This window comes from Anopheles stephensi, chromosome 2 (assembly GCF_013141755.1).
Source record: "Anopheles stephensi strain Indian chromosome 2, UCI_ANSTEP_V1.0, whole genome shotgun sequence".
In the NCBI taxonomy this organism is placed as follows: Eukaryota; Metazoa; Arthropoda; class Insecta; order Diptera; family Culicidae; genus Anopheles; species Anopheles stephensi.
In genome coordinates, this window is record NC_050202.1 from 41,371,226 (window position 1) to 41,382,963 (window position 11,738).

Below are 11,738 nucleotides of genomic sequence, written 5' to 3' on the forward strand. Positions count from 1 at the left end.
GTGAAGGTGTCCGAAAGGACCTTATACACATAAACTAATCCAAAAATGTTGATAACATTCATATTTTTGCAGTTATCACCTATTTGGCTAGCCTGCAGAACGTAAAATCGATCAAGTAAAAATAAGAATCTCATCGTTTGAGGTGGGTAACAAATGGATATGACCGATTGCATAACTATTGCAGTTTTTTTATTTTGCCAAGATCCTTTAAATCTAAAGATTTTTTCAAATGTTTGTGTGGTTGGATTTTTAAGGATTCGTGAATGTGTAAACCACAAAAAGGACAAGAATCCTCGACGATTCTTAACGCATTTTCAACTTGGTTGATTTCGTTTCAGAATTTTCTATGAATGTTACACCACGTCGTGCCTTTCTGCTATTATTAATTATGTTTCTTAGATCAGTGATGTCTAACTCATTGTGTCCTGCGGACCGACGCAAACATAAATAAATATATGAATAATATAATTAATTCTTACAGTGATGTCAACTCACCAATATCATAGAAGATATTTATTTATTATTTATTATTTATTGTTATTTATTTTAAACTGGATGCCTCGAGGACTTTCCAGAAGCGTCTGATACAATAAAAAAAAAGGAAACATACAACTAAAACGTCATGCACGGGACGAAACACATTAGGACAAGGAAGACAACACAAGGGAACCAAAGCTCATCCGAAACTATATTCGAGTTCATGATTGGCGGAGTTTAATTTACTCCAGGGACATTTTGACTTGATCTACAAAGAGCAGTGGCTTGACGGTTGAGCAAACGGAAGATAATACGTTTCTAAAGGGTCCTGATGATTTGGTGCACCTCGTGTGGATTAGATTGTCCTAATTTCGACAATTTTACTGCAGAATGAGCCTTTTCATAAATAATAGGTCTCGCTAAAGACGAGCAAATTTGAGATCTGATTCCAACTGCTGCACTGTTTACTCTCTAATCCCGTGACCCTTATGCTCTTATCTTATTTGCGGCCTGCATTTGCAACAAATAAGACACAATCAACTGTCAAGTTCAAGTAGAAGTCTTAAAATGTCTACTGGAAACCTACTGAAAAGTTGCCAGTAGTTCAACAGTTCTTTGAGGGCTAGACTGAAAGGATAAGTTACGTTTTAGATTTAGCTGTACAGGCAGTTGCGCACAAAAAAACGATCCCGATGGGTATTGATACCAGTCATATGTCCTTGAAGCTCAAATTAAAACCATTTACTTCCACAAAGTCGCATACTGGAAACAAGGACAAACTTTTTATACGTGTGACATGTGACGGGAACATGTTATCAGCACCACGCGTTCAAATAGCGTCATCCTGTAACCAACAACAAAAAAATGACGCTCTCAATCTAGTACGTAATGATTCGTATGACAGTACGCTTTTTGGGACATTTCGGAGGAGAGAAAAGAGGGCATAAAGCCAACCGCAGGCAGTGGTTTACACTCCTTTCGCACAAATAAATAAAAAAAACGATTTTAAAAGATCGAGTACTGAAAAGAAACATGCAAATTGGGATTGAGTGGTTCATGGTGGCTTACCTCCGAAGACCGAAGAAGTGGGAACCACGTAGAGCTAAGTAGAATTAATCCGTTTTCAACGCGCCCGGTGCTAAGCGTATGATTCGTTTAAGCCGCGAAACCAACAGATTACATTCCATGATGTGGCGCCATCTTTCTCGCCATCGGGTAGCCGAGATGATGATTTGTGGTGAGTGGGGCCTGGCCTACACGCGCTCCCTTCGCTTTCCCCTTACTAGCTGGCACTGGGCTGGTTGGCCCGGGGAATGTGACGACGGGACGGGAACTCGTGTGGGTGTGGGGTGGAAAATCCCACAAGAAAAACAAGCAGACGCACGAACAAAAACACAAACCCACATACGCTGATCACAAACACACACACACATACAAACACGCTCGCTACTAGCGCACAGGAACAACAGCAACAATTGTGACTGGGAAATGCCGAAAACAGAAAGCGAGAACGAGAATTTATTGCTCGTGCACCTCTCGCTGAACTTCACTGCACGGAGCAAAACCACGCATAAGCGGATTCAGATTTGTTGGGTATTAATCGGCATGCCCGTCGTTTTGTTTGCCTCCACCAACTACCTCGTAATACACCACTCTCTTCACTTGGACTTCACTGCACAAACAGCGGATGCAACTGTGCACCGACGTGCACCACAAAACGCAATTTGGCCACACGGCGGGGTTGGCTTTCAACACTTTTCGCACCTCGGCCCAACTTCTTTAATGTTTCCGATGTGATGTAGTCTCGCAGTGAGATGATGTCTCGACTTTGATTGTAGTACCCACTGCTTCGTTCACTTGCCTTTATCCATGGAAATGACACTTTTCCGCGATTGGTAGTGTTTCGTTCCGTGTCTGCCTGAACCACTGGCTGGCGTTGTCATCATGGTTTGGGGGGCATAGCTTTTCTTTCGGCATGCTTCTTGCAGCTCTTCAAGGTGCCGCTGCAACACAGCACAACGCAGCAACCGCGCTGTCACTTCGCGTCAATGGAGATGTTTATTTTATATCTCCGCTCTTCCGATCGTACCAACCACCCAGAATCAGCTTTTCGCTCGCGTATGCGAATGATACGAGACGCGCCATGACACACGCACACACGTTCACAGGACAGCGCGACACCGCAGCGCACAATCAAAGCCACGGATGAGATGCGGGAGGCGACGACCACGCTTCTGCCTCCTACCACCTAAGCACACCCGCTTCAGCACACCTAAGCACGCACTCGGACGACACTCTGCCTGCTTTGATGCAACTTTTCCCCGCTCGGCTTCGCACACCGTACACACAAACACTCTCACACACAACACAGAGGGAGCGTGCGCGTGCGCAAGAGCGAACGAGAAACTGCACACAAAGAGGCACACACGCTCTATCTCTCTCGCTCTCTCTCCCTTTCCGTCCTACGGCCAAAGCCCTGCTGGGGGATGCGCCCCCTTAATCGGGACAGAAGAAAATTTGTTTTCCACTTAACACTACCCACTTGCGCTTGGGACGATCGTACTCCGGCACCGTACGATCGCCGCACACTTCCGGCGTCCTTTGCGACCGGCCGCGTACACTCCGGGGCTTGCGTTGCACCACAATTACGGAAAATCGGAGGAGCGAGCTGTTTCGTCCTTGCGACAACCCAACAAATTCGAACACACGCACACACATGCGCGTACAACACAAACAAAACCCCTAGCTGACAGCTCTGCGCTGACGGACGTCCAGAAGGGCTGACCCAGCTACTGTTTTTCGTACACTGCTTTGAACGGCTCTGGGTAGTGACAGTTACCGGCCATTTCGTTGTAGAAAATACTTTTTATGTGTACAGCTTCTGAATTGATCGAAATAGACGGCAAATGGTTTGAAAATAATGCATTTTATCAAGAAAAACAAGTATAAACGTAAAAAAACGAGTGTGTAACAGTGACCCAAACAACAAAATTAAGTCGTCTGATGAAAAAGCGCCATCTTTTGTACAGTAGCTTAACTATTACCGTTCCGTTTTGATAGAATTGTTGGAACACGATCTAGCTTTCGCTTTTGAATCGGAAAATGGTAAAAAGGAAATGAATGCGTGTTTTATATAAAGCATATCTCACCTGCAAACGAGGATTCTATTTTATTATAGAAGGTATTTTGTTATACCCGCAAGGCTCCAGTCATACAGACTGGCTATTCCTAAGAATGACACCTAGCAACTCGTCCCGTAAAGTCCTTTAAGGCCGTCCATGGAAATGGACCGGTGAAGCGTGGTAGGATCAATTTGAAATGTAGTGATGGCGTTGATCAAGCCAGAGCGACCGGTATAAAAGATGAGCAGTCGACTGCACAAGACCTTGAGCGATATCGAGGATTGTTGCAGCTGGGCAAAACAGGGATGCAGTTGAAACGCCTGATAGGTATGTATCTATAGGATAATCTGCAATGAAACCTTTCCATTCCAACTTGAGACCATTTCAATGCACTCTTTCGGATGTCGTGACAAAACCAACAACCTTGTCTGTTACAAGTTCAATTATTTCATTCATTTTATTACTTTCCATTGTTCTTCCTGCATCGTCCGGCATTCGTGTCTACTCTTCCGCACACGCTTCTCTCTTCTTAGGACCCTTTTTACGATTCCGCTCGTCATATGCCCACACACATTGCATTTCGATTAACGTTTCCCATTTCTTCATTAGCTCTAGTCCCCTTATGGTCACATGTTGTGTTTGCTGTAGCGAGTTGCTGCTCGCTCCAATAACGCTCCATATTCAATAAATTCGTATATAATCGGAATCTGCAAGACTCAGCGAGCACTGTACTTTTTGTTTGTTCACCAATTCTGTTCAAAATTTCATCAACCGCGTACGCATCCGCAGAGCCGACCGGTTTGCGCGGAATTACGTATGTAGAAATTTTTGGCCACATGTTTAATCGCAATCGTAGTTTAGTGTGGGGGGTTGGATGAAACTCAAGTAAATGCAAAAAAGGTTCGGTTTTTGAATGTGTAGAGGTGCTTTGGTAGCACAAAACATCATTACCGGAATGTAACTTCCGATTGCATTCTACGTGCGTAGACGTAGTGATAGTTACACACCCAAACATACATACATACACTGACTTTTCCGATGCAGGCCCCGTTCTTGCAGGTGCACAGAAATGTGGTGAAGGTTCACGGGAGCGAGAACGAGTATGCGAACACGTTTACAAATGTCCTTGTTACAATTTAATGTTTAATTGTGTATTCAGTTTTAGGTTCCTTGCTTTTGTTTCTAGCTTCAGCATGTTTAGCAGCTGGTTCGTATAGTGTTCTTAAACTTATAGTTTGTGTGGTTTGTTTTTCGTTTCCAACTTTCCTGCTGCTTCGTTCGCCCTACAACTGTATATCCACTGTTTATGCCTTGTTTGTTTGTTTGTTTTCTTCTTCTAAGATTAAATTCCCACCGCGTTGTCCCACATCTCGAATATATAGCTTAGCATCAGTTCCGGTATAAATACTCTAACGTTTTGTTTCCATTTGTTTGTAAAATATGTATATATATTTTTTACCATTTAAAATAATTGATATTCGCAAAAATCATACGCATAATATAATATTAATAATATTCGTAATAATAAACACATTTACAATGGTTTCGGAAGCGAACGTAAGTAGTAATCGTCGTTTGTTTTTGTTTTTGCGGTGTAAAGACGCGGCCGTACGTTACACTCAAACAACGATAAAATCTCAATCGAACGTAAGGATACAGCAAAGGAGGGGAAAAAGATGTATTTGGGGGAACAAAAACTTTCTCTACACAAAAGAATGGAAATTAGGAGATGGAAACATTAATTCCGAAAGTCTAGTGATAAAAAATCTGCAGCATCAGTCGACAAAGTAAAAGCGAATATGGTGTCGGAAGTAATTATTATGAAAAGGGAAAAGATTAAAACAAAGTAGTTAGTTCCCTACGAATAAGATGCTGCTCTACTATTAGTAGCTTCTATCCAATCCCTGCATCCCGTGTTTCGAACATTGTCAATGTTCGTCTCATCGCGTCGCTATGCACTTTTCAAGACCGTCGCCGGTATCCGTCTGCACACGGCAAGCACGCAGTTACTTGCGCTTGGCCTACCCCATCCCATTCAGTTTCTTAGCTTTCTTTTCCCTAAACCTTACCTCTTAGTAGCTGCTATCATTCCGCTGCCACACACACAGACACACATTATGTCGTCGCTCTCGTACGTTTGTCCCAGAGTTTGTTTAGCAAATTTTCCCTTTTTTACGTTTTACCTAACTTAGTGCTCAGTGTGTTTTGTTTTCCCTGCTTTTCCAATATAGTTGCGAGTACGGCCCCCTGCGCTTCACCTGCCGCTCACCACCACGACCACCACCAACGTCCGACGAATGTCGCCGTCCGTTTGCAGCATCCACCCGACGACACAATTTACTTCTCACACACCACGACGAGTTTGTTGTGCTTTCCCCATCCCAAACTGTGCCTCCTTTTGCGGTTTTGTTTTGGCATTTACTTTACACCGGCACATACCGACCGGCACAAGAACCGCACACACACACAGACGACACAATCTTGCCATAAACATACATACTCACGCCTACAGCACAACGATCCTCCTCCTTCGTGCGTCCTTTAAGCAGCTGCCTTCTGCTCTACTGATTGTTGTAGATATGGCCCGGTTCCTTTCGGCCACTACCATTCCGGCCGAACGATTGCTGATGCTGTAGTTGATGTTGCTGCTGCTGCTGCTGCTGCAGTGTGGGTTGCATCGGTTGATGCTGGAAGTAGATGCTGTCCTCGTATCCCTCGTCGTCGTTCGTGCTGATCAGCTTGCCACCGATGCCACCAACGCCGCCGCCGCCGCCGCCGCCTCCTCCTCCGCTGCCAACTCTCGTTGTCTTAAAGTCTGCCCACGGCCAAAACCCGTTCAAAGGTGGGAAATGGAACACGAACGAAACGGAACGGTACACGTCGTAAGAACGAGAAAACGAGGATGGGTCAGGTTGGGTGGTAATCGGTTTTTGTAACAACGAAAAAGTGCACGGGATCATTGGTGGAGCCGGCCGGCAGCCGACAGCAAACAACAATTATAAATGCATTTCATTTCCAATCGTTTTGTAGCAAATTTGTGTATCAATCGGGGCAGGATTTGGGGAGTGCAGTTTGGTGAGATCAGTTTGCGTTTGATCGAAAACATTGTTATGTTGGCGCAGTTCGTTGCAGTTGTTGGATGGTGGTGATGTTGGTGGGACATTCGTGTTTGTGTGTGTGCGTGTGTTCCGTTCATTTTTCGTTTTGTTAAATGGTTTGAAAAAGAATCGAAATGAAAGCAAATCATAAATAGCTCAAAACTGAAAGTAAAAAATTAACAAAGAAAATTCGTGTGTAATGCTGGCTCTGATGGTGTCACAGATCCGATAGCACAGGTAGAAGATACAGATGAGTGTGAATGATTGAAACAACGATGCAAAAGATAGATGCAGGATTGAAAAGGAATCATACAGGAAGGCGGGCGAAGGTATAGCAATTTGTTAAAATAAAAAAGCAAGTGGAAAGAATCGAATCACACAACAGAAATAAATAAACGATGGTGAGTGGGTGTAGGCAGAAGAAGGGATTGTTAAAAGTTTTGAGAGTCTGGGGCAAGCATGCTCATAACCCTTTTCATGTTTATCTTTCAATACAGATACGCAAAAATACATAAGACTATGCTTCCAACATTAATGTAAAGAATCAACAATTTTTACAATAAAAAATTTAAAGGAGTAAAACAGAGTTTAACTTTAAGTATAGTACGAAAATGGTTAAAAAGTACCCTTTTTAGTTGTGTGTTAGAATAGTAATGATTAACATTTTAGATTAGTGATAGGAAAGGAACAAAATAAAACACTTTCTATATTATATCAGCAAACAAGTCCTGAGTGTACCATCTAGAGGCAACTAAAGGTTTTGCCAAGTAATTGTACAATTTGTCGTTGTTTTATAACAGAAATATTTTTTAAACTTAAAAATGGATTCTTTAAATTGTGTTCGGTCATTTTAGCAACATGACATCAGCTGAGTGGGCGAAAATAGTGGCTTTCGACATTTTCTAAAACTTTTTGAAATGTTGCAGGAAAAAATACAGCGATTTCTCAGCTTAGCGTATGCATTCCGAACGTCATTCAATGACCATGTGTCTACACGATCCACCAAAACGTTATGGGCCTGGTATTGGTGTGAACGAATACTCTTTCTGCGCAAATACTACGCTAAACAATGAGTTCGGTGAATGAAGTAACGCTTCATCGTTAATTTCAGCCTAAGCAGTAGCTCAAAAGAGGATGGTAACATGTTTTTAAAAATGCTACACAGTGTACAATGTCCTTCGATGCTCTTGATGGACCAATAGCTCTGGAATTTTTAAAACAATGTTTACAACTTCATACACATCTTAGAGACGAATCGTTGTTTATCGTAATGTATCTTAATTCATTTAAACCTATTTGCAAAACAAGCTCGGACTCCTCTTGATGGTACACCCTTTAAGTTGAATAATTAAAGAAAACTGTCTGTGAAACTACCTCCGTTGCCTTTTCCTTCACCGAAACGAAGCGTAGCTGAAGTGTGATAGAAGAAAGAAATAACTTAAGTCAAATGAAAAACAAATTGCAACTAATCAGAAAATCACATTTGAAAGATCCAGCAGCCACCGCAAGGTATTGGCCCGAAAGCGTGCAACAAATGTATGTGCTGCGGCAATGCTTTGTTCACACCCAGCGAACGGTATGTGAAAGTGTTTGCACAGGGATTATAGGGCGGTGCGAGACCAAGGTAAAGGAAACGTGTCATGTGTGAGAACACGCACTAAGGTCAGAGGTTGGGTCGAGGGTGGGTATGGATGGAAATGGACCGAAAAAATGAAGTACCTGAAATGTCTTGCTCATTACCGCGGTTCGAGGATCCGGAAGATTTGTTCGATGCGTTCGCGATCGTCATCTGGTTGGTCTGCTGTATGACGGCTGCAAGGTCACTCTGCGATGCCGACGTGTCCTTGCTCGTGAGGATGTCTGAGCTGCTCGATCCGGACGACGGATGCCGCTCGCCGGTGCACCCATACTGGATCGGCTGGTAGCCGTGCGACGGGTTGTAGTTGCCGGAGTACGTCATGTAGATTGGCGGATTGGGCAGTGGCGCGATGTCGCTCAGCATGCTTTCCGTGTCCTCGAGGGACATGTTCGAAATGTCCTGCCGAATACCGTTACCGACCACGTAGTAGCATTGCTCCGAAAACGTGAGTTTATTGACGGTGTGCTTGATGTAGCCGCGCCTCAGCATCACCGAGACGTACTTGCGTGCCTCCCGACGGTCACCGATCCCATCCACGTGCTCCAGTATCCAGTTAACGACGTCCGCACCGATGAACGCGTTGGGAATGGTGATCTTCAACCACATGCGGTCGCGGATCTCCAGCCCACTGTCGGGCTTTGTCATTGCACGTACAATATCCTTCATGTCCATGTCGGCATGCAGACGCTCCAGTACCGATTCTGGCAGATCGGTGTTGATAGTGTCCTGGGAGCGTAGCGCTGCCGTGTGTGCGACCCAAGCACCCGGATCGATCGGCCGGACCGGTTCGGTGCGCGGAATCGTGAAGTATCCCTTCGGGTTTGGGTCCCAGCATTTGGCCACCACTAGCTTGATGGGGCCCGGTTTCTGTACCACCTCACGCAAAACGCGGACCGCTTCGTCATTGGTCATGTTCTCAAAGTTCACGTCGTTCACCTGCAGGATCATGTCGCCCGGTTCGATACGCCCGTCAAGCGCGACCGCACCACCCTTCATTATGCTACCGACGTAAATTCCACCGTCTCCGCCCCGGTTCGATTGGCCCACAATCGAGATGCCTAGGAAGTTCACCGTGTCCATATTGATCTGCACCGTGATAATGTTCAGCGACATCGTCGAGTCGGTGATCGAGCTGTAGGACGACGTGCGGGACATCGACGGGGCTCGCTTTTTACGGCGCTGCGGCTTCTTGCGCACCTGCAACCGCTGCACGCTGCTGCACTCCGTCATGTCGCGATCGAGCGTTATTTCGCTCTCCGTTTCGAACAGGCTGGTCGAATCGAGATCGCTCGATACGACCGATGCCGACTGGTAGGTGAGCGGATTCATTGGCATATTCATCATGTTGTTCATCGTCGGTTTGTTCATGCTGCGCAGCTGGGCCAACGTTGGCCGCCCATCGATCATTTCCGTCGGTTGCAGCTCGGAACAGTCGGACTGGTTGGAGCCGTCCGCCGTAACCAGCCACGACACGACCTTTCCATTGAAGCAGGGCAGTATTGTTGAGTCGTCCGCGATCTCCTCCTTCACCACGCCAAAGTCAGCATCCATCGATTTGAAAAAGTATTTGTAGTTGATGTTTTGCTTGTTCAGTACCAGCTTAAAGTCCTTCAGCGTCACCTGCGGAGCCGGCAACGGTATCTTCACTAGGTACGGTGTGGTTTCGTCGTCGATGTGATAGATCACTTTAGTTTCGCCGCCGCCACCACCGCCACCACTGCCACCCCCTGTGCTGCTACCACCACCTCCTCCACCACTTCCGGTCGAGTTTTTATCGTCCATTGTGATGCTTGTGCGGTTTTACTTCAGCCACAGCCAAAAAAAAACACTCTTCTTCACTGGTTGCGCTTTGCAAACGAGCAACAATTGTCCTTCCCTTATCACTCACGAAAACACGGAACGTATTCTGTGTGGGTTAGTGTGCACTTTCAGCTGCAGTTTTGCGTTGCACTGTCCGTGTTCAATTTAGGCGACTTTACACACGTTATACTTTTGTAGCACATATCTGAAAAGGAAAACGTAAACATACAGTTAGTTCGGTTTAAGCTAATATGCACTTTGTGCGGCATGCCAGAGCCGAATGCGGTTTCAATTCACTAGGAAAGCGGTCATTGATGCATTGTGTATATCACCACAAGTGGTTTCCACATCCGGTTTCCTCTATGCACCATTAGCCCTAACGATTAGCCACCTTAAGTCCCGTGCACTGAACGACAATCAGGTGATGATTACAGCCGATCTCATAAGCATACTACAACGGTCCAGGTATTCAAAACCGGAATACTAATCGGTACCGTAGGAAGTAGTCCAGTCGTTACATTGAACCGCGGAAGCTAACGGTCCCCCGGCATTAGTCCGACATAGGAAAAGTTAAACGATGTCTCGTCTGGGTCGGAATTAGCTGCTACAAAACGTGCTAGATAGATGTTTTCTCGCGGGGGCAGGCAACTAGTGATCCACTCCCTCGATGGGTGCCGCACTGTTGCTAAACCTGGTCCGCTTGCCGAGGCGCTGTCGCGAACGATGACAGGGAAGCGCAAGAAGACTACGGCCTCGGGCATTTATTTGCATTGCACCAGAACAGGAAATTCAACTTTTGCACTCGATTCCCGATCCAGTGATTCGTGCCGATCACAAGAATCATTCTAAATAATGATATCAGCGGGCCAGCGGACCAGCGGGACGGTGGGACGGCAAAGCGCTGCAGATGCACTGATGTTGTTTTCTCTTTCTTTACACCGTGACCCAGCCCGTGTTTTCATGCATCGGAGCCTGTCTTTATTTATCGATATTTTGTAGCGTCCACCATGATTGCCGTCGTGCAGGCGCAGGACTGACAGCTCGAAAATCTCGAACCAACACGAACACACACAACGAATAAGAAGAAGCAGAAGAACAATGCAGCCGGAAAAACAAAAGTTTCCTGTTGCTGCCATTGCCACACTGTTCGGGGCAGTGCACATGAACGTCCCGCAATACAAAATATGCACCTGCTGCAAACCATGGCCCGAGGACAGCGAACACTCTGGCACGCAGATACACACCTTCCAAGGAACAGCATAGCCGTCGTCGTCGTCGACCTGTGCGTGACGTCAGGCATCTTCTACCACCAGCAGCACAGACCAGTTTCCACTATGAACCACAATAAAATGCAACCTTCCACACACTGTGCGCCATCTTGAACGGCTGTAAGAACGGTGTCCGCGGATGCTGCAACGATTTGCGAACGAATGTAAGCGGAATGCAGCGGATTAAATGCACTTTTTCACGGCAAAAGTTCACAATTCTTGGGCTTTGTTGAATTGTAGGCAAAAGTTTTTGTTGAGGAATGACAGTTCTTGACAGCACACTGTAGTTCCAGTGGGTCCTCCGTGATGACGTTTCGAATAAATTCATGTTTTC

At 45.6% G+C, this 11,738-nt stretch overlaps 2 protein-coding genes across 8 annotated transcripts in view; both read right to left on the bottom strand.

The window, feature by feature from the left end:
- LOC118506330 overlaps positions 1 to 3,191 on the bottom strand; it is a 164,766-nt gene extending 161,575 nt beyond the window's left edge. Inside the window, exons 1-2 of one of the 2 annotated variants that reach the window (XM_036043300.1) lie at positions 3,020 to 3,191; positions 1,546 to 1,958 (exon numbers count right to left, since the gene is read on the bottom strand). The gene's annotated coding sequence lies outside the window, so the exon portion shown is untranslated. Of the gene's footprint in view, positions 1 to 1,545 lie in introns of both variants that reach the window. The other variant, XM_036043301.1, reaches the window with a different exon arrangement.
- An 839-nt stretch (positions 3,192 to 4,030) lies between these two features.
- LOC118506334 (segment polarity protein dishevelled) lies at positions 4,031 to 11,682 on the bottom strand. 6 transcript variants are annotated; one of them, XM_036043311.1, is made up of 3 exons: positions 11,381 to 11,682; positions 8,438 to 10,341; positions 4,031 to 6,414 (listed from the first exon to the last, which is right to left on the bottom strand). In XM_036043311.1, the coding sequence occupies exons 2-3, from the start codon at positions 10,116 to 10,118 to the stop codon at positions 6,161 to 6,163; spliced, it is 1,935 nt and encodes a 644-aa protein (XP_035899204.1). In that variant the 5' UTR covers positions 10,119 to 10,341; positions 11,381 to 11,682; the 3' UTR covers positions 4,031 to 6,160. The 6 variants fall into 6 exon arrangements, with proteins under 6 accessions (XP_035899204.1, XP_035899207.1, XP_035899202.1 ...); XM_036043314.1 differs by having other exon boundaries at positions 4,031 to 6,859; XM_036043309.1 differs by having other exon boundaries at positions 8,417 to 10,341.
- Positions 11,683 to 11,738: the final 56 nt, after the last annotated feature.

Bases quoted from the DNA above. Each gene is read 5' to 3' on its own strand.
- LOC118506334 (XM_036043309.1), bottom strand. From the start codon at position 10,118: ATGGACGATAAAAACTCGACCGGAAGTGGTGGAGGAGGTGGTGGTAGC. The intron at 6,415-8,416 runs GTACTTCATTTT...GGCCGTGGGCAG, and splicing joins TAATGAGCAAGACATTTCAG to ACTTTAAGACAACGAGAGTT.